The sequence below is a fragment of the Urocampus carinirostris genome, chromosome 12, assembly GCF_059441175.1.
Source record: "Urocampus carinirostris isolate Australia breed hairy pipefish chromosome 12, RoL_Ucar_1.0, whole genome shotgun sequence".
In the NCBI taxonomy this organism is placed as follows: Eukaryota; Metazoa; Chordata; class Actinopteri; order Syngnathiformes; family Syngnathidae; genus Urocampus; species Urocampus carinirostris.
The window spans coordinates 23444431-23465056 of NC_142360.1; the positions used below are offsets into that span (position 1 = coordinate 23444431).

The 20626-nt window shown below is 37.9% G+C and overlaps 2 protein-coding genes across 3 annotated transcripts in view; one reads left to right on the forward strand and one right to left on the reverse strand.

Annotated features, from left to right (window-relative positions):
* Nucleotides 1-480: 480 nt before the first annotated feature.
* ddx59 (DEAD (Asp-Glu-Ala-Asp) box polypeptide 59) lies at nt 481-4640 on the reverse strand. The gene is made up of 8 exons (XM_088349407.1): nt 4514-4640; nt 3468-4311; nt 3167-3349; nt 2972-3061; nt 2634-2885; nt 1689-1841; nt 1319-1447; nt 481-1254 (listed from the first exon to the last, which is right to left on the reverse strand). The coding sequence occupies exons 2-8, from the start codon at nt 4293-4295 to the stop codon at nt 997-999; spliced, it is 1893 nt and encodes a 630-aa protein (XP_088205533.1). The 5' UTR covers nt 4296-4311; nt 4514-4640; the 3' UTR covers nt 481-996.
* A 4039-nt stretch (nt 4641-8679) lies between these two features.
* camsap2a (calmodulin regulated spectrin-associated protein family, member 2a) overlaps nt 8680-20626 on the forward strand; it is a 49508-nt gene continuing 37561 nt past the window's right edge. For both annotated transcript variants that reach the window (XM_088349905.1, XM_088349906.1), the window contains exons 1-2: nt 8680-9239; nt 14265-14524. In XM_088349905.1, the coding sequence (XP_088206031.1) occupies nt 9101-9239; nt 14265-14524 (399 nt within the window). In that variant the 5' untranslated portion in view covers nt 8680-9100. The remainder of the gene's footprint in view (nt 9240-14264; nt 14525-20626) is intronic.

Here is a 20626-nt window from a genome sequence, read left to right on the forward strand (position 1 = left end):
ACGGCAAAAACGTACAGGTTGACAGGTATGCTATTGAGAATGTGTTAATAATGCCCAACTTAGTTCAAAGGACTTTTTATATTTTTACCACCGCGCCTATCTGCTCGTCATACTCTTAACACCGCTGTTCGGGCATTCGCAACACATTAGGAAGCAGGAGGCGAGGCATGGAGTGTCGAGTATTTTTGTTTGTGTAGTCTGAAAATGGTAAAAGAAGCCAGTTTTAAATGAGCCTTAACGTCAACCAAATCCCCCAAATTATGAAAAGAGTTTAATAGTGTTAGAAGAATGGGCTGACTGACAATACAATATTAAGGAAACATATTATGTTGGTATTTAAAGGAAAGTGTATTCAGTATTATTTAGCACTTCCCAGTGGTAAAAAGTCAATTCGTTAACAATTAAGCTACATTGATTTAGACAATAAGTAAATGTACTTGAGCCACCATTTAACTGTACGTCTATAGAAATACAAGTACCGGTAGTCAAGAAATGTGTCTTTATTTTACATAAAATGAGGCTCAACAAGAGGGAGCTGACATAATTCTGCAATCTATCTGCCAAAGGCAAAAAGAATCAGTGAAAAACCTGGGCAAAAAGATGTGGGTTTGTTATTTTCAGCAGCTATAGTCTGTAATTATTTGTGCTTTGCAGCACTACCCAATACAGCAAAATCTAGCAATCAAATATTACTAAGTGTCCCTTTAAAATCTCATTTTTTTCCCCAGAAGGAATGAAATTTTAATTATTGATATTATTGTCTGTGGTATCTCTCTCAATGACAACTGAAGATTTAAGTATTAAGCTGGAAAAAATGAGGTATCAAAACACCCGATTAAATATATATAATAAAATTAAAGAAAAACTGCAATGGGAAAGCATTTTTTCCACAAGTCTTCATCAAATGCATCTGTACAGGTAAATGTTGCAAATACAATACAAAAAAATTGCTTTCGATACAACTTCTATGCAAATGATCACAGCAGCAAGACAGCATTATTTGCGTCTGTCATGGTTTTTGATAATATCCATGAGGTTATGTTTGTTCACTAGTGCGTCGCCGGGCCCAAACTTGGTAAGCTTTTTTTCTCTCCTCTGCTGCTCGTGAAGGTGAGGTGAGTTTAGGAGTTGCGGGGGTAGGATGGTTCCTGTTGGCTTGACCCGATTAACTACCCCCAGGAACAGACGTTTGTTGTTGTTGTTGAGAAAGGTGATGGCAGTACCTCGGTGACCTAGACGGCCGGCTCTTCCCACCTAAAAAGGAAGAAATCTTTTTCATGGTGAAATGATTTAAAACAAAAATATTTTTCCCACGAACCTGATGGACGTATTCATCCATAGTGTTTGGCATATCAAAGTTAACGACCACTCTGACATTGGCCAAGTCGAGTCCTCTGCCAAGCACACCAGTACTTATCACCACCTCAAAATCACCATTCAGAAGCCCCTGAAGACACAAACCTTATTTAATAAAATTATAAAGAATACCACCTTTCTTGTAAATCAGTTTGTCTTAGTAAATGCAAAAATCATCCTTACAAAAATCAGTCTTAATGGTTTGAAAACAGGTGAACAGGCAAAGAGTGGGGAAAAAAATCATCATGGCCTGCATGGTTGAAACCAGTTGTAGATCTTATACAGCTAAAAATCATATCAACCTCGCTTGTTTTGCGTGATTCCGGCCTTACCTTGAGAATGCGGTTCCGTTCCAGCTGGCTCTTGTCAGAGTGGATTGCTACTGTATTGAGTCCGGTCACCTTGGAAACTGCTTCACATAGCAAATCAGCACCCATTTTACAGTCTACAAACACTACCACTGGAGGTTGGTACAACTTGTTGTCCTGTAAAACCAGAAAAAGGTTTAAACCCAAAAAAAATAAAAAAGTTTTGACAATATCATTATATCATTGTTATTATTTGGATAATGTTATATTATTATTATTGACACTGTTATTATTATTATTAGAACTAACATAACTATTACAAGTTGGACTTTTTAGAGGTGCTTAATTTTTGTATTATGAATTGCAATAAGAAAATATGTGGCATTAAAATGTAACCGTGGGAAAGTACTTAATCATTCTCTAATTACTAAATATCTGTCAATGGCTGTGCCTTGTGTGTGTTTTTAAGGGGATTATTCAAGTTTTCCCCCCACATTCTCCAAAACCTGCATGGCAAGTCCAAATTGTCCCTATGTAAAATTGATTGTCATAGTGTGCCATGCAATTGGCTGGCAACCAGACATGCGTTCTCCCTGCCCACTGCTTCAAAATTAGTTTGGAAAAAAATCCAGCACCTGCGTGACCCATGAGAAAATAAACGGTTACCCATGATTTAATTTGTTTGGACCGATTGGACTCCCTGCTATTCCAGACTTTAGTCTAGCAAGTGAATTTCTTTAAAAAGTGGACTATTTTATACAATACTTGAGAAATGATCTAAGCATTCCTAAGAATTCCTTTAGTGCAGCCATAACTGTGACCACACCCATTCGCTGCATACTGATCACAGACCAACAGGTTTGAGTCATTATTTTATCATGACCAACCTACACAGTGAGTTTATCATCTATACTTAGTGTGAACATTAAGAGACATTAAAGATCACTTGTATAGGAATGTAGAATTTACATTGAGGATTTCAAAAAGCTTCTTCTTTTTTGAGGGTTCCTCCACCCACAGCAGAATCTGTCTGACATTAGAGCAGGGTTGGTTCTTCTCTCCAACAGTAATACGGACAGGATTGCGGACCAGTCGAGCTGCCAGCTCCTCTGTCCCTGCTGGAATTGTGGCTGACACCAGAAGGGTCTGGTGATCTTCAGAGACATGCTCTAATAGTTCTAGTACCTGCTGCTGGAAGCCCATCTTGAGCATTGTGTCAACCTGCAAATTAGGTCACAACACCATTATATATATGACACTTACTCAATCTCCATTCTTGATTTGGAATTGCATTGAGTTGGTTGTACCTCATCAACAACAACAATCTTTACTTTATCCAAGTGGACAGCTTTCTGCTTTAAAATTTCAAGGAGTCGCCCTGGCGTTGCTATGGCGATCTAGAAATGATCCCAAAAGAAAATGTAATAAACATTTGTTTTGCAATGTGTCATTTTTTTTCAATTAGTTGTAGATATTCTTAGAACGTTTAAATGAAAACATACTTTGATGCTGCTTCTGAGGCGGTGGAGCTGAGGGGGGAGAGGCATGCCACCCACTAGAAGGGCAGTTCTCATATTAGGGAGGCCCATCACCAACTCTTTGGCCTGTCGTTCTATCTGTATAGCCAGTTCTCTAGTGGGGGTCAGGATGAGACCCACTGGGCTGCCCTCACTCTTAAATTGTTCCTTAAAGAGAAGATATACTGCAACTGAATACAAAATAATATATAAAAAGATTTGAGTGTTTTGAACATAATGCCCATATAGTATTAAAAAAATTGAATGAAACAATAAGTTACCGTACCTTCATTGCCCTTAAGATAACCGGCAGCAGGAAGGCTACAGTCTTCCCTGACCCGGTGTCGGCACTTGTGATGACATCTCTGCCAGAGAGACCAACAGGCAGCATCTGCATCTGCACTGGTGTTGGCACTTCATAGCTAGCTGATTTCAAGTTTTTGTTGATAGTGCCAGGAAAACCGCAGTGTTCAAATTCTATGATTGGCCTTTTCACATCCGTGCCCTGGGTTTCAATGCCCAGCTCTTGTTTAATATGTCGCATCTGCTCATCAGATATCCCAGATATAAACAAATCCTCGGTATAGGAATAGTTTAAATCCAATGCATGAATGGGAACTTGTGTAAATTCAACTTCAGAACCCCCCTTATCTCCATTTATGTCCTTCTGATGAATAAATACTTCCGCCCCAGTCCCGAACCCCATCTGGGCCAAGTGGCGGGCTTTGCATTCCAGACTGCAAACATCTGTATCAGTCTTATCACAGATGTACTCCCCATAACGACCACACATCACACAAATGGGCTCTCCTGGCTCTGCCCATCTCTGATTTTTTTTAAATGATTTCACAGGTTCTTCTTCTTCATCGGTGTCACTTGAAGAACACTCAGGATTTTCTTCTTGTAATCGGATTTTAACCTCAGAAATAGGAACTACGCTGGCATTTATTAGGGTGTCTTCAACTTTGCAGTCTTCGAGCTCTTGGTGAACGTGGGACGTAGAAACTCCGTCGCCATTGTTGTGATCCTGATTTGGATTAATTTTACTCTTCTTCAAAATCAGATGTGCGTCGTCGGTCTGCCTTTTCACTTTAAGGGCTCTTGGCATAAACATTTTACGGTCTATGAACCTGTCAAGAGAGGCATGCAGAGCCAACATTTATTTTGGCGAAATGTAGATATATTATTCTTAATTTGTGGACTTGTAAGCTGCAACTGTTTACTAGGGAATTAATACTGGAAACGATGCCAAGTCACTTTTAATTTTCACATTCGTGATAATCACAACAAGAGTAATTAACAAATTACGCCGAATGTCAATCAAATACCAACCTGCAGCGTTCAGAAGCATCACACGAGGTCCAATTTTCAGACTGAGTTGTTCTCGACACTGCTTTTCAAAACAACCACATTAATGGCACATATTGATGACGTAAGACCTGATGCGATGAGCACTCTGGGAACTGTAGTCTAGAGACAAACCAAGTCGCTTTTTACTGAAATGTTGATTTTCTTTTGTTTCATTGTTTTTTAAGTGGAGATCAAATAAACCAATAGATAGATAGATAGATAGATAGATAGATAGATAGATAGATAGACAGACAGACAGACAGACAGACAGACAGACAGACAGACAGACAGACAGACAGATAGATAGATAGATAGATAGATAGCTAGATAGCTAGATAGATAGACAGACAGACAGACAGACAGACAGACAGACAGACAGACAGACAGACAGACAGACAGACAGACAGATAGATAGATAGATAGATAGATAGATAGATAGATAGATAGATAGATAGATAGATAGATAGATAGATAGATAGATAGATAGATAGATAGATAGATAGATGGATGGATGGATGGATAGATAGATAGATAGATAGATAGATAGATAGATAGATAGATAGATAGATAGATAGATAGATAGATAGATAGATAGATAGATAGATAGATAGATAGATAGATAGATAGATAGATAGATAGATGGATAGATAGATAGATAGATAGATAGATAGATAGATAGATAGATAGATAGATAGATAGATAGATAGATAGATAGATAGTGAGATTCAACATAACTTTTGCTTAATAGTGGCATGTCTCAAAACTCTTACTGCAAGCTTGATCGAAGTGATGAGAAATGTATATGAAGCATGAGGAATTAATAATAAACAATACAGTGCTTGCTTGGATCCGTCCAGCCTGGGCTCAGTTTTCATCACGAACCAGCAATCCACCATTTAGTTATAGCATGGAATCTATTGTTCCAGTGAGCTATTCTAACACATATGGGTTTGCCTACTTTCCTGTAAGTACTTTTTATATTAACTCAGAAGTGCATAAATGCATTACATATTATGTTTTTTATTTGTTTCTCTCCAATAGCTGGATAAAAAAACATGCGCACTGTACAATATTGCAAAGTGTCATCAACTCAGCCCACAAAATCATCGGATGCTCTCTGCCCAGTTTGGAATACATTGCTGGATTGCGATACCAACAACATAATAAAGGACTCCTCTCACCCAGGCCACCACCTTTTTGATTTGCTGCCCCAATGGCCTCTTTTGAAGATCCCTTTAAACAAGGGCTTGCAGCATCAGAGACTTAAGAGACTGTTTCTTCCATAGGGCCATCACCACCCTAACTAAGTGCACATGACAGTGAAAAAAGTAAATATGTTTTATCTATACACACTAATAACTTAGGCCAGTCTTCGAGCTTTGGGAAATCATTGACTTGAAAAGCGCTATATAAATGCAGATCATTTCATCTCATTTTCAAGTACTACCTTGAAAATATTTGCCTTAATATTTGCCTCTGAGCACCCAAACAATTTAATGTTTTCACCTTGAAGGGAATTCTCTACCTCTTTTGCTGTGTGACATGGAGAACTATCCTGCATGAAGACAGGCTGATTGGAACACAAGTAAGGAACCCTGTGCTGTGGAAGAGGGTTCTGATACACATCTGCATTCTCTCAGCCATCTAGCTGTTCATGAGGCCCAACACCTGCTGGGGGAAACATGCCCCAAACCATTACACTTCCTCCTCCACCTATAACTTTTGGGTTTAGTCTTTCTCCACGTGTAGCCAAACAAAATGCTTCCCGTCAGACCCAAATAAATCAAATTTGCTTTCATCACTCATGTGAATTCTTGACCAGTTCTCCTCTGTCCACACAACATGCTCCTCAGCCAAGCACACTCTAGAGTTTTGATTTCCTTTCTGCTAATAAGAGGTTTGGTCACTGCAGTCTGAGCCTTCAGTCCAAATATGACAAAGCAATGAATGGCACGACATATCCTTACTATGTTTGGCAGTAGCTCAGGAGATAAAGGACTTGTCTTATAAAATCATGCATTGTGATTTCTGGATTTTTCTTTTTGGTTTATCTCTCTCACAGTGGACATGCACCTACGATGAAAATTTCAGACCCCTCCATGATTTCTAAGTGGGAGAAACAGTAAAACAGCAGGGTGTTCAAATATTTATTTTCTTCACTCTATCTCTCTCTCTATCCCTCATATATACTGGTACATATATATATATATATATATATATATATATATATATATATATATATATATATATATATATATATATATATATATATATATATATATATATATATATATATATATATATATATATATATATATATATATATATATATATATATATATACATAGAATATATATACATAGGGTTAGGGTTATATATATATACATATATATATATATATATATATATATATATATATATATATATATATATCTCATCTCATCAGCTGCACCGCTCATCCTCAGCAGGGTCGCGGGGATGCTGGAGCCCATCCCAGCAATCATCGGGCAGTGGGCAGGGGACACCCTGGACTAGTTGCCAGCCAATCGCAGGGCACATGGGGACAGACAACTCACTCGCTCAGTAACACCTAGAGACAATTTGGACCGGCCAATTCAGCTGAAATGCATGTTTTTGGAATGTGGGAAGAAACCGGAGTGCCCGGAGGAAACCCACGCAAGCACGGGGAGAACATACAAACTCCGCACAGTAAGGCCGGGAGCTGGATTTGACTGCGCCGCCGTGCTGCCCCTATATATATATATATATATATATATATATATACATATATACATAGAATATATATACATAGGGTTAGGGTTATATATATATACATATTTATATATATATATATATATATATATATATATATATATATATATATATATATATATATATATATATATATATATATATATATATCTCATCTCATCAGCTGCACCGCTCATCCTCAGCAGGGTCGCGGGGATGCTGGAGCCCATCCCAGCAATCATCGGGCAGTGGGCAGGGGACACCCTGGACTAGTTGCCAGCCAATCGCAGGGCACATGGGGACAGACAACTCACTCGCTCAGTAACACCTAGAGACAATTTGGACCGGCCAATTCAGCTGAAATGCATGTTTTTGGAATGTGGGAGGAAACCGGAGTGCCCGGAGGAAACCCACGCAAGCACGGGGAGAACATACAAACTCCGCACAGTAAGGCCGGGAGCTGGATTTGACTGTGCCGCCGTGCTGCCCCTATATATATATATATATATATATATATATATATATATATATATATATATATATATATATGTGTGTGTGTGTGTGTGTGTTTATGCGTGTGTGTGTGTGTGTATATAAATTTATTCATAATAAATGACTGTTTTTAAAATCTCCCATACCTCAAATACCATACCATACCCCATTTGAGAACCACTGGATTAGTTTATTATTAGTGTTCATCAGTGTCGTGCAGTCAGGGGAGGCAGGTGATGTATAGCCTTACCTGTCATGGGTAATACAAATTGAAAATATATTAAATGGTTTTATTTTTTCTGTGTTATTTCTCATTCAACTTCACAATTTTGGGATTTTATTTTTTCAAAATTCACATTTCACATTATATTATGAATACAAACATTATGAATACAAATAATATTTAGCAATTACCTTACTGAGCATATGTGTATGCAAAGCGAGGCACGCAGTTCTCCTGCCTCATGGCAGAGGGCGACAGATTCGGATTCTGTTTTGGCGCACACCCAAGTGCATGGACTTAATTAACGAGTTAAGGTAAATTGATAAAACGCTTATTTTTATGCTACAGTTTATATTTTGATTTCTTGCTCTGCCAATCAAATGATGAATAAAATGTAGGTTCATTTATTTGTACATCTAACCGTGCCTCATTCGACGAAAATCTCAACCTCCATCAACCAAAATTTGTGGACTACTAGATTAGTTCATTGTTAGTGTCCATAGTTTTTTTTAGGTTTTCGACTTTGCGTGTTTTGGCTCAGTAAAAGTTAAAAAATGCGTTTTTTAAAAGCATAGAAATAAATATATTGTCGTTTTTAGACTTTTCATGAAAGCACCATACGCGCATGCGCTCTAAACCCAAATTGGGTGCAGAGGTTGGCTGGAGCGTGCTTGGAGTGGCTCACCGCTGCAGGGAGGGGAACCGCACCACGGCACTGGTGCTATGAGTAGCCCGTTAACCCCCCCGAACCGTACCCGTTTTTCTTCATCAAAACACGTGGACGGGAATTGAGAAAACCGTAAAATTCCTGACAGTGGAAACCGCCAATCTAACGAAGACCATTTTCCCCCGTGAAATTCAAGGAGAGCATGCCCGCTGCTTTGTGCGAAGAAGCCCTTCTCATCTGATGAATGGATGAAAAACTACCACGATTCATTGTGTCAGCAAGACGTATACGTGAGGCATTTACTACCACCAACACGCTGTTCCGTTGCTTTCCTCCTTTGACATCTTTTCTTGGTTTGCAATCGAATCCCATTGGCGTGATGCCTTGGTGCTCCTCTACTGTAAAGGACTGAAGAAAACGACTGCGTGGGAAAAATATGGGTGAAGTTCAGGACGTCAATAACGCGAAGAAGGTCTTTGTTGCTCCAGCTATCAAGTCTTTCGAACATTATGACTTCTCCCGTGCTAAAATATGTTGCAGTCTGTCGTGGCTTCTGTCCAAAGCATACGGGAGAGGTAAGTGGATCAGATGCCTACCTGCATGTTTGTTTATGTATTTGTTGTCAGAACCATTCTCCTATAATGTAACCACGTTATAGGTTTGCATATCACTGAAAAAACACGAAAACAAAACATCATATATGATGCTAGCAAGTTATATTACCTGTAATCCCTTGACAGAATAACCCTTTTGTCCTCTAATGTATCTGATGGATCATTCAAAATTGACGGCTACGTGAAAAATCTCATCTAGAAGATTAGAGAACTGCAATTTCCCGAGTGGTTTATAGTGATATTGTTTTTACAATCCTGTGTGATTGTAAATCAATGGACTGGGTATGAAAGGATAACCTTCAAATTCCTGAACACATGGTATTTTAAATTGTTAAAGATGGGGTGCATTGTTTGAAATGTCCTGAAAGTTAAATATTTTATCTTTATAATATGTCTTACCAATGCCCAACTGAGTTGAAAGAGCCCATATGCTTTGTTTTCATTGTGCCTATCTGCTTACTTTTATCAGAGCTGTTTGGGGCGGAACACAAAAAGTTTGAGGAAAGGGGGATGGGGGGACTTCTAAAGAGTGGCGTCATGCTCGAGCACTCAGGTTTAGAAAAAAAATATATATCTGTGGAGCGTAAAATGGTGAAAGTAAGATAAGGCTTGCCTCTATCAAAGTCCAAACGCCAACCCAAACCCCCAAAAGATGAGTTTATTGGAGCGCGTCTTAGAAATGCATGTACTTGCACGCACATCGTGAACAACTTGTTTTATGCTGTAAGCATGGCTTTAAGACAGGAGATGGCACCAGAGAGTATCAAGGTTTCTAATTGCACACCCCACCTTAAGGAACTCATTTTTTTGTGGCACATCAATTGGTTCATTTAAGTTTAACAAATTATGTTGCACAAATGTGTAATTTTCCAATAAGATTTTTTCCGTTTAAATATGTGCAGCAATTTTGCATAAACAAGGAATATTTCAAATGAATCATGAGGTTAAGTTCTCAAACGTATGACCCTTATGTGGTACTGAATACAAACCAGAGGTCATTAATGTGGTGCCTGCCGGCACACAGAGGGCCCCCAAAGAGCACCTTGGCAGCCTGTCGGGCTGTTCAGAAAATTGCTTACCAGTCATGGATCATGGTGATTTTCTGGGAAATTTTAAATTGTAAACAATGGAACAGATTCATAAAAAAGTATTTTATATTGGTAGTATCTGCTTTCTTTCTAGCATAAAAAGTCATTTATATGAGCAGTTTCTTTATATAAATGTTTCACTTTAGAAATCAGTCTTTTTGGTATCAGTCTATCGATTAATTGCCCCGTGTCTTTTTTGAGAAAGTTGCTTTTGTGGTTGATTTAGCCTATGTTAGCCCCAATCCTAATAATAACGACAAATGAAAACCGTTGTGATTTCAGATATACACATAAAACTCGTAGCCTTTCCATCTATTCAGTAACACATGTATCCCACAGCTTCACAGTTAATGAAACCTTGTTCAAACCAACAGTAAAAGAGATACTGTAATTCTCAAGTTACGAGGGCTTTTTATAATTTGTTGGTAGGATGATTGGATCCATTAACCTCTAGGCTTGTAGGGGGTACCATTTCCTGTTGTGTGTCTTGGGCAAGTACAGCCTGGTGGAGCCCATTCCTCTCCAGGCCAACATTTACCCGATGAAAACATTAGCCACACATTCAAAGCATTCTAAATGTAAAAAGCAAAATTAAGGACATTGCAAATAATAACAACTTGTGATCAAATAATAGAGAAATATAATATTGAATATCACATTTTCAAATGGTGTCGTGGTCTCTTTCATTAGCACCATTTTTTATTTAGATGATAATTAATATGGGTCAATCTATGAACTTAATTGTTTTGTTTTGTTTTCAGAACAATTTGCTGGCATAGCTCCAAGGCATAATCCATGATCTGTGTGTCAGAAAAGCCCAGAAAACACAAGTCCTTGTGCAGAACTTCAGTTGGTGTTCTATCAGGACTGAATAAAATGGGCTGATTCCAAAAATATAGCCCTCCTGAGATCATGAGCGAAGAGGCGAGCAGGCGTGTTGTACAGCCAGATCTCAGCCTACGCTTTTCTCGTCTGAATGCTTCTCGTGCGTCTCCCTTATTTTATTACTGCAGGAGTCTTTGCAGTCAATACAAGCCTGTCCAGCTGATTAATTTATTTTTGAAATTGATAGGTTAACGTCCCCGTCACTTGAAATTAATTCTTGTTTGTACATTATTAAAATCTTCCCTCATTGGTTTGGTAAACAGTTACCAAAAGATTAATTATTTTCTTAATATTTCAACATTACTATTATAAAAACATTACCAAAAATCATTTTTGGGTGAGTAATAGTGTTTTTTCGTCCTCCCGAAAAATGGATTTGGTACAAAAGCGTTTTTCACATTTCAGTCATCTCCGCCTGGGGCAAACTGGATTCAGGTTGGTCCAATGTAAACCAACTAAAAAAGAGGTGTCAAAACTATGGCCTGGGGACTTTCTTGTGTGCCCCGCAGAACATACTTAAAACGAAATGTGTGAAAAGAACTGCAAAGATTTTTAAATATCCGGGAATTCAAATTAAATATATATTTTTTGACATTGAATGAAATAACCCGTTTTTTGTCTTATCAATTTTTTTTCTAGGGTAGGGACTTTGTTTTTGTTTTTTGAGTCACTTTATGTTTGTTTGATTGAATATTGTTTTACGTCTTTCAATAACGCGCACAACAATTTTCCTTACCCCCCTGTTTATTTTAATATTCATTTTTCTTTTTTCCTGCACATTTTCTTTCCTTATTTTAAGAGTATTGCTTGGTCTGGGCTTAAATCTAAATTGTAGGAAGAGGAGGAAATGTTTTTTACCAAATAAGGAACACATGTTTTTCTTCTTATTTTTCAAGTTAATCAATACACTTCTGTACTTTGAAAATTACAGTTTTAAAAGAAATCCATGTGGCCATGTCGTACTCCAGTGATTCTGTGTGTGTGGCCTTTAGAGGAATACGGTTGTACTCCTCTTCTTTAAACCCTGCGACCAGTTTGAATTGGTTATGTAAGTTTAAGAAGCATAGGATACTTTCCAATCAGTTACAAACGCCATTTATCATAACTCAACAACAATGTTTACATCCTTGGTGATTGAAGCAGAGGAAATAGTCATGTATTGGCTAAAATCAATACTGTAGCTCAGGAGGTGAATGTGAATTTGAAATCCTTTTGAGTAAAGAAGGCTCCATTGACAAAGAGCTAATAACCTCATTGACTGCGGTCATGAGGAGGTGATTCATCGACTGACCGATCACATTTGTTGTGTTGGAGTGTTAGCAATTAGGTAACGCATTTTCCACATGCTTTTTACTAAATTAATTTTACATCAATTTCCCTTGGTGTTAATCATAGTTTATATTAATATTCATCCCAGTCTTTATCATGACTGTTCTATCTTTCATCCACGATAGGAAAAAAGCTTATTGGTTATTCCTAGCTAGGCCCTTTGTTGCTCTTAATCTCATTTGATAAACTGCCAAATAGGAGGAATCTTATTTTGCAATGGAATCCAATCCATTGCTTGTGAGAATGAAATCACAAATGAGCACAAAGAGCATCTTTTTTGATGAGACAGGGTGTTCCCATGGAGCCAAACATTGTTGAGATACAGACGGGATGAATCGATAGAGTGGGGCACCGGTGCTCCTGCTGCGGTTGCTATAGCAACATTCCTGGTTTCTCCACGGACAGCGATGTGTGGTTACTGCCAAGGCTTTGCAAGGCACAGTAAATAATCCCTCTAAAAAATCATACCCAGGTGTTAATGTATCCTCATTTTTCACCATATCCAAGCATTCTTAAAGATATTTCCAAAATTATGTATTTTCCTCCCCAATTAGCCGCAGAACATTTAGTGTTCCTATTATTTCACGCCCTGGGGGACTTGAGAAATTTAGTCTCAAAGTAAACCTATCAGGCTTGTTTGCTGCATAGCTGTGATGTAATTGAAGGAACACAGCACTTTTAAAATGGTGACTCCCATTAACACATCAGACAGCGATTGTAGTGAAAAGAGATTGCATACTGCTCTTTTCTGCTTTGACAAATTGAAACTTTTCTTCCCCTGTCTTCGCCTCCTTTTAGGTAAGCGATCGTGGCTTTTCGTTTGTTTTTTGCCTGGTGTGTCGCGGTTTGTATAGCTTTGTCCGGCTAGCTCCCTGTTAGCGTCGGGGCTGCCGAGGGGTTTCCTGTTTTGTTTGCTTACGGTTGGCGCTCGTTGGCTCCTCTCTGTGTGTTGTTTGGCCTCATATTAGCATCGGTTTTGCCGTATCCCATGGTTTATTCCCGGCTGGCTTCACGTTTATCGCCGTTGCCGCTTTTTCTTGATGGTTTTGAGATAGCCTGGCTGCTCACAATGTGTTTTTGATTGGAAAACCTGGCGTTAGCACCAATTTTGCCGTGTTTCTTTGTTTGATTTTCTCTGTTAAGTATGCTTAAGTATACTACCAATGCTCAACTGAGTTCAGAAAGCCCTTTAGCTTTAATATCCATTTCACCTATCTGCTTTTGTCTTACTTTAATCAGGCCTGTTCCGGGTGGAATAAACCCCCAAATGGATGAAAAAGGAAGAGTTTATTCGAGCCCGTCTAAGAAATGTATGCAACTCATGTGTTACTCTGGCACCATTTCCTGGCTAGAACTCATAATTGCAACTTTAGGTTTCAAATCGCGCACCCCACCTTTAAAACCCTCGGAACCTCTTCTACTAATCTACCTCTTAAAATGTACAACAACATGGAGACTGGCTTTCTAATGTGCTGGTGTTTCTCCAATGACATCACAGCTCAGGATGACAAAGACAAGACATGCTGTCTTGAAAATGCTTTATCTCAGAAAATAATTACACTATACTGATGAATTATAAAGATTTTACGCAAAAAAGATGTACATTTTGGACTTTTAAGAATTTAAAATTATAAAACTGAATATTTGTATTTGTACAAATTTCTCCCATTTTATTTTTCAACAGACAGCATCCCTTCAGATATGAAAGAGCCCTTCTATACGGACCAGTACGAGCAAGAGCACCTTAAACCTCCTGTAGCTAGTCTGCTACTATCCGCTGAACTCTACTGCCGTGCAGCCAACCTCATCTGGAAGGAGGATCTTGCCAAACCTCTGCTGGGTCATGAAGCTGTCATTCAGGCTCTGGCCCAGCAAGGTCTCTATGTTACTGACCATGAGAGAATTGTCACTGAGAGGGATCTTCAAAAGAGGCCATTGCAAATGGTAGGACTATTGTTTTATTACAAAGCTTTCTGGATGGGTTTATTTTTTAATTTTGTTTTGATAAATACAAGAGAACTATCCAGAAGAGGATAAAATATTACCAAAGCCAAGTAAAGTTTGGGAGCAATTAAGCCTGGATACTAAGGAGAAGAAGACTACTTGCAAAGTTTGCAGTACCTCTGATATGCACAAACATTTAAAAATAATGTACTTCGGACAGTTGACCAAAACTGGGTCAGACTCGGCCTGCTAGATTCAAGTAACATTCAAGCCAAGACGGTTTGGATGACTTGAATTGTACATTTTATGTGTGTATATTTTGCTATATGAGAGTTTGAGGATTAGGCCAGACTGTGCCTTACAAACATTTGAAATTAAATGCACGCAGTTCAATGTCAATTGATTTCACACTATTAGAATTGTTAAGCTCTTTTGTTACAGACTTTGCAGTTGACTATTGGATGCACTTCACAATATGCACATAATGTTTGTTTCATTTACTGGACCACTGCTGCTAATGAGCCTGTTCTTGGTTTATGGGGATAAAAGATGTGACCTTGAATTTATTTTTTGTTTATTTGAAATAATAATGATTTGCCTAGTCATTTCAAAATTCGATGACTAGTTGAACATTAAAATAGTCATTAGTTGCAGCCCTAACATCTATCCCCATCAATTCAGCATTCTGAAAGGGAAACATAAGCAAAAAAACATTAAAAAAAGATAAGTAAATGATTACATAAAAATAAATAAATGGCCTGAGGTGGTAGGTACAGCATGCATGAGGTTTTCACCAGGTTTGCGTACCTTTGTTCTTTCAGCATGGTGTTTCATGGAGTTTCAGCTATGTCAATTTCTTTATTCAAAAACTAGATGAGAGTGATTTAATCGGAGGCATCACTTTTTATTGTCTCAATGATTATGGGCGGATTACACTTCCTAATATTGCTAGTCTCAGGGTGTAATATCCTCCAATTACACCAAAACGTAAATATTTGTGTGGTCTATTACAATTGGGAAAAATGAGTGATTGGAGAAAAACTACAAATGTGTTTGTACTGTACAAAACAATGTGAATTTACTAATTACGTCTATTTTAATATCAAGTCAATTCTTGGATATTTTTGTAGACTTTAATTACAAGAAGCCTCAAAGACTTGAGGTATGGTTGGTAAAATTTCCACAGGTCTTTATTTTTATTTATTGAATGTTGAAGTAGTTCACAAAGTGGATTTTCCAGGCTGCATGCTAAGCTGGAATTGAGCATCCTTGTTAGTTTGTATGTGTGTCTCAATAGGAGGCTTGCTGCCTCAATAAGCTGCAAGTTGCTGTGTGCGTAAAGCAATTAACACACAGTATGCCTGCAATCTGTTTGCAAAGTCTTGTTGATTTTAATTCCTCTTCTCTGCTGATTAAAAAGTTATTTAAGCTATGCTGGAACTTCAGCAAGGCAGTTTATATAGCCTCCATATTCAAGACATGTTTTGTAGAAAATGCAATAAAGCTTTGATTCCCAGTAAAACAATACATTGCAATTGTTATATGCAGTTGGTCCAGAAGATTTATATATACACCCCCTGCACTGCGGAGACCTGTGATAGCTCTGCTTTTTATGTTTTTTTTTTATCCCCCATCATCCAGGAAAGTTTGGCCATCTATTTTAAAGTTGCTATATATACAACCCAACGGATAGATGTCTCATACATTTTTAATCTATCCTTTTTTTGCCAAATTATTCTGGCTTGGATGGTTTGCTCATGCAAAGCTTTTCAAACCATGCTCTGCACTACTGAAGACTGATCACTACTGTTAAGCAATCTAGGCCAAAGATTCTGAAAGAGCAACTTTGCATGATGATTTTAGTGCATAAGTCAGCATTGTCTTGTTCTGCTGATGTTTTTATCTTCATGTGTTTTAAAATAACCTTGACTGATGTATAAGAGCTGATTTTGCATGACAGGTGGTGGGTGTGTTTTATACAAGTAGTCGAACCACACACTAAATTGGTCAGACCCACAACTTCAGCGCTGCCTGAAGTCCATGTTGCCGCATCATTAATTGCGAGGCTTTATAATATTTACCGTATTTGCATGACTATAAATTGCACTATACTAACAGGCGCACTCTCAGTTACACAAGCCATTGCTGTGTATAATACACACAAAAGGTCCACTTGAAAATAGGGCGCAGGTTTATGTACAATTAGCAAGCACACACTTCACACTTAATCGTTTTCATTGTATCTGCTACTAAGTCCACCTCACAAACACAACGATAACTCACATACAGGTTTGGGTAGGGTTACTTCAACTGGATTACTTTCATTTACTTTTGGATTACTCCAATACCAAATATGCTAATAAAAGACAAAAGAAACTAAATATGAATAAAATGATGACTCACAACACGTGGTAAGCTTTCTCTCCTGGCTTTGATCTCTTTGATCTCCGGCAAAACTAACATAAAATGCAACAGAAACAAAATGAAAATAAATCCAAACAGATTGCCAACATTATTTTTGCCGTTCCATGTATTCCGTTACTCCCCAAGCCTGCACAAAATTTAGTAATTTTATTCATATTTAGTTTATTTTGTCTTTTATTAGCCTATTTGGTATTGGAGTAATCCAAAAGTAATTGAAAGTAATCAAATTAAGGTAACCCTACCCAACCCTGCTCACATATAAGCATACAAGTGTGCATATTTAAACTGAACTGCTGCGCCCTCCAACGTGCCAGATTCACTTTTCCTTCCATTTGGGCTCCTCGGAAATGATATAGTTTTTTGCTAAAGCTTGAAAAGTGCGAGCAGACACGTTCCCAAGCTTGTGCAATGCACCCAGAAAGATGGAAAGCTCAGAGGTTATTTGCTTCACTTGTTTTTAAATTTTGGCTGTGAAGTACCACTCAAATGAGGTGCCATTAGCCATTGACAAACACCGCTGGGCTGCACAAATTTGAAAAAAAAACACCTAATTGCAATTTTTCAGACATGTATTGAAATTTCATCATTCATTTTTATTTTAAAAGAAAAGTGCATTTCTGTGCTCAATTTCTTTTTGGGGGAAAACTTCAACATGGAATCTCATGACAATTCACTATAGCTTTTACATAAGCGTTTTTTTTCAGGATCTCACAACATTATTAAAAGTTTTCTACAGATAAATAAAACAGACAGATGTACGTGAGAAGTAATGCGCACTAAAAGATGCAAAATTATAATATATTCTACTATATGGATGAAATTACATTTGTCGAGGTTCAGAGCAGTATTTGAGAACAAATCACGACAATGAGCTGGACCAACAATCAACATCTCGTTCTTTTCTGGGTTAAGGCGGAAAAAATTAAGTGCCCTCTATCTTTGTAAGACAGGCCTCCAAATTTCTACAACTTAACAGAGCCGTTTTCTCCAGTGGCAGATTACAACAGAGTGTCATCTGCATAGCAATGGAAACTTAATATTATACTTGCGGATAAAATAAACTGTTTTATTTTTCATCTTTTTGGAAGTTGGATTGGCATTTGGACTGTATTTGAAACTGTCCTTCTCTTTCTCTCATCATTTTCATCCTAGAATAAAACAAAAAAACCCGCAAGCACAGATGTGAAATCATTCTCCCCCCATCCCTACGGCTGTCTTTCTCCAGCGTAATGCATTCCGCGGCCGGATCACCAATTGTCAAAGTAAGGTAAAAGCATATTGGCGCGGTGAGAAAAAAAACACCTCAATGAACTTAGTTAGGAATCTGTTAGGACACCTCAAATGAAGCACCCAACTTTCAAAATCAAAATTATAGTTAATTACAACAATTAATTACTTAAAGTCTATCACACAAGCCATTTTGAAATCAATTTCCTTGGCCTATAAATAGCTGAGAGAAGACACGTTAAAGAAGTCTACTCATTAACTAACAACTAAAGGCGGCGTGTCGAACTGCATTGCCATGGAAACGACGTGTGACACGAAAACCACATTAACATGAAGGTCAAATAATTTAGAATTTGAATGATTGCTCCATGTTCTTCAGGATTTGTATGATTGTATTTCTTCAGCTCTATCTTCAAATCTAAATGCAAAGTCAAGTCATGTTTATTTGTATAGCCCTTAATCACAAGGAGTCTCAAGGGCTGCACAGATCAAATACTATTGCAAACTATTATCAAAGACTATTAACCTACATGAGGGCAAATGATACACATATTATCAACATAAATGGTAAATGGTGAATGGTCTGCATTTATATAGCGCTTTTCAAGTCGATAAAGACCTCCCTAAGCGCTTTTCAATGTGCTTCACACTTACCCATTCACACACACACTCACACACCAATAGCGGCCATGCAAAACATAAAGTATAGGTTATTCATATGCTATGGAGTAGAAGTGTGTTTTAAGCTTAGATTTAAACATTTCAACTGAGGTTGCAGATCGAATCTCAGGGTCAAGAGCATTCCACAGCCAGTCTCAACAGAACGGCAACAGATTGATTCCGATACATTTTGTTGCATTTGGATGTTTTGCTGGAGTTGCCGCAGCAGCTGGAATGGTTAATAGCTTTGCTCTCAGGCATCTGAGCAGATGTAACTAGAAATCAACAAGCACTGCGTTCTCTCTTCCCTCATTGTTTGTAGCTTCTCTGTAGTCTATATCAGCGCAAATATAATCACCAGTCTATTCATATTTTTATATATCATTTTTTAGTATAGAAATTAATTGTGCATACATCTGTTATTCGGTAATGTACTGTACATTAGTGTTTTGCCTTAAAATTAACCAATACTTCATGACAATGAAGTCATGTAAATGGTGAATATTGGATGTAAACTTGACCTAAACGTAAGAAGACTGTTGACTGCTGAACAAAGCTCCACTGGATGGTTTCACATCTATGAGGGTGAGCGCTTGTAATTTATTGAACATGCGCTGCTTTGTGACTATATGTAACAGCATAAAGCTATCAAATGTATTATTTGGCCTGTTTTGGTTAGGTTAGTGAACGTTTTCAATCCTCGAGGTAGCATGTGTTTACAAGCACAAACAAAAATCATTAAATATTTATAGCAACAAGGATTCTGATAAAAAATTCAGCTGATGCTTCCCACACCACCAAGGAACATTTTGGGCTGCCAATATTCAAGCCAATTGACCATTCAACTGAAAAAACAAAAACCCAAACACAGATCAAAACAAAAACCCAAAGAATTTCCTGCACCACCAAGGTACATTTCGGACAGCCAAGATTCATGTTGATTGAGGCGACACCCTTTGATTAGAGATCAACCATGCCGATTGGCCAATTCATGTCCTAGCGTCTTTCACATTGTACTGTGAGCTCACACCTGCTCTGCGGTCCACTGCATCTCGCTGAGAAGAGTTTGTGCCCCACTCCTTTCGTCATGTCGCCTAAACGATGCATCTGCCAAACCCTTTGTTCTTAGCTTTCTCTCTCAGTCGGTAAGGCTTTACTTTAATCAGACTGCACCCAAGGAAAAAAACATTGACTAACTTAAAATCTTAAGGATTTGTATTTGCTGTCTCTCTCAGTTGATAAGGCGGCAAGTTTGCTTTAATAAAGGCACGCCTAAAAACATTGTCAAATGACAAATACTGCTCACCTCCAAAATCAAACAGTTCTCTCTCACTCTCTCTCTCTTTCTCTCTCTCCTTCTCTTTCTGTTTCTCAGTCGGCAAGTCCACTTCAATGAAGGCCACCCCCCTCAAAAAAAAAACAATACGACAATAATTCAGATTTTCACTTTTTAACTGTGGTCCTTGTCCCCATTAACCACGAAACCGAGGGATCTCTGTATATATATTTTTTAAATTATTTTTTATAATTATTGATAATTATGCAGATGACAATCAGTCATCTATTTTTTTCTATTTTCGTTTTAGTCATTAAACACAAAATAAAGACAAAAATAGGGGAAATTGGATTATACCTCATTCTTCAAACAGAAAATGTTGTTTTGACTAGGGCTGCAATGATTTGTCAACGTTGTCGACAAAAATCTACATAAATATAATCTCTGCTGAGAGTTGCTCTTGCACAATAGCGTGTGTAAATGACCGTGTCAACATCAAGTACACATTCTAAAAA

Bases quoted from the DNA above. Each gene is read 5' to 3' on its own strand.
- ddx59 (XM_088349407.1), bottom strand. From the start codon at position 4,295: ATGTTTATGCCAAGAGCCCTTAAAGTGAAAAGGCAGACCGACGACGCA. The intron at 3,350-3,467 runs GTACGGTAACTT...CTTCTCTTTAAG, and splicing joins TTATCTTAAGGGCAATGAAG to GAACAATTTAAGAGTGAGGG. The intron at 2,886-2,971 runs GTACAACCAACT...CCTAATTTGCAG, and splicing joins AGATTGTTGTTGTTGATGAG to GTTGACACAATGCTCAAGAT.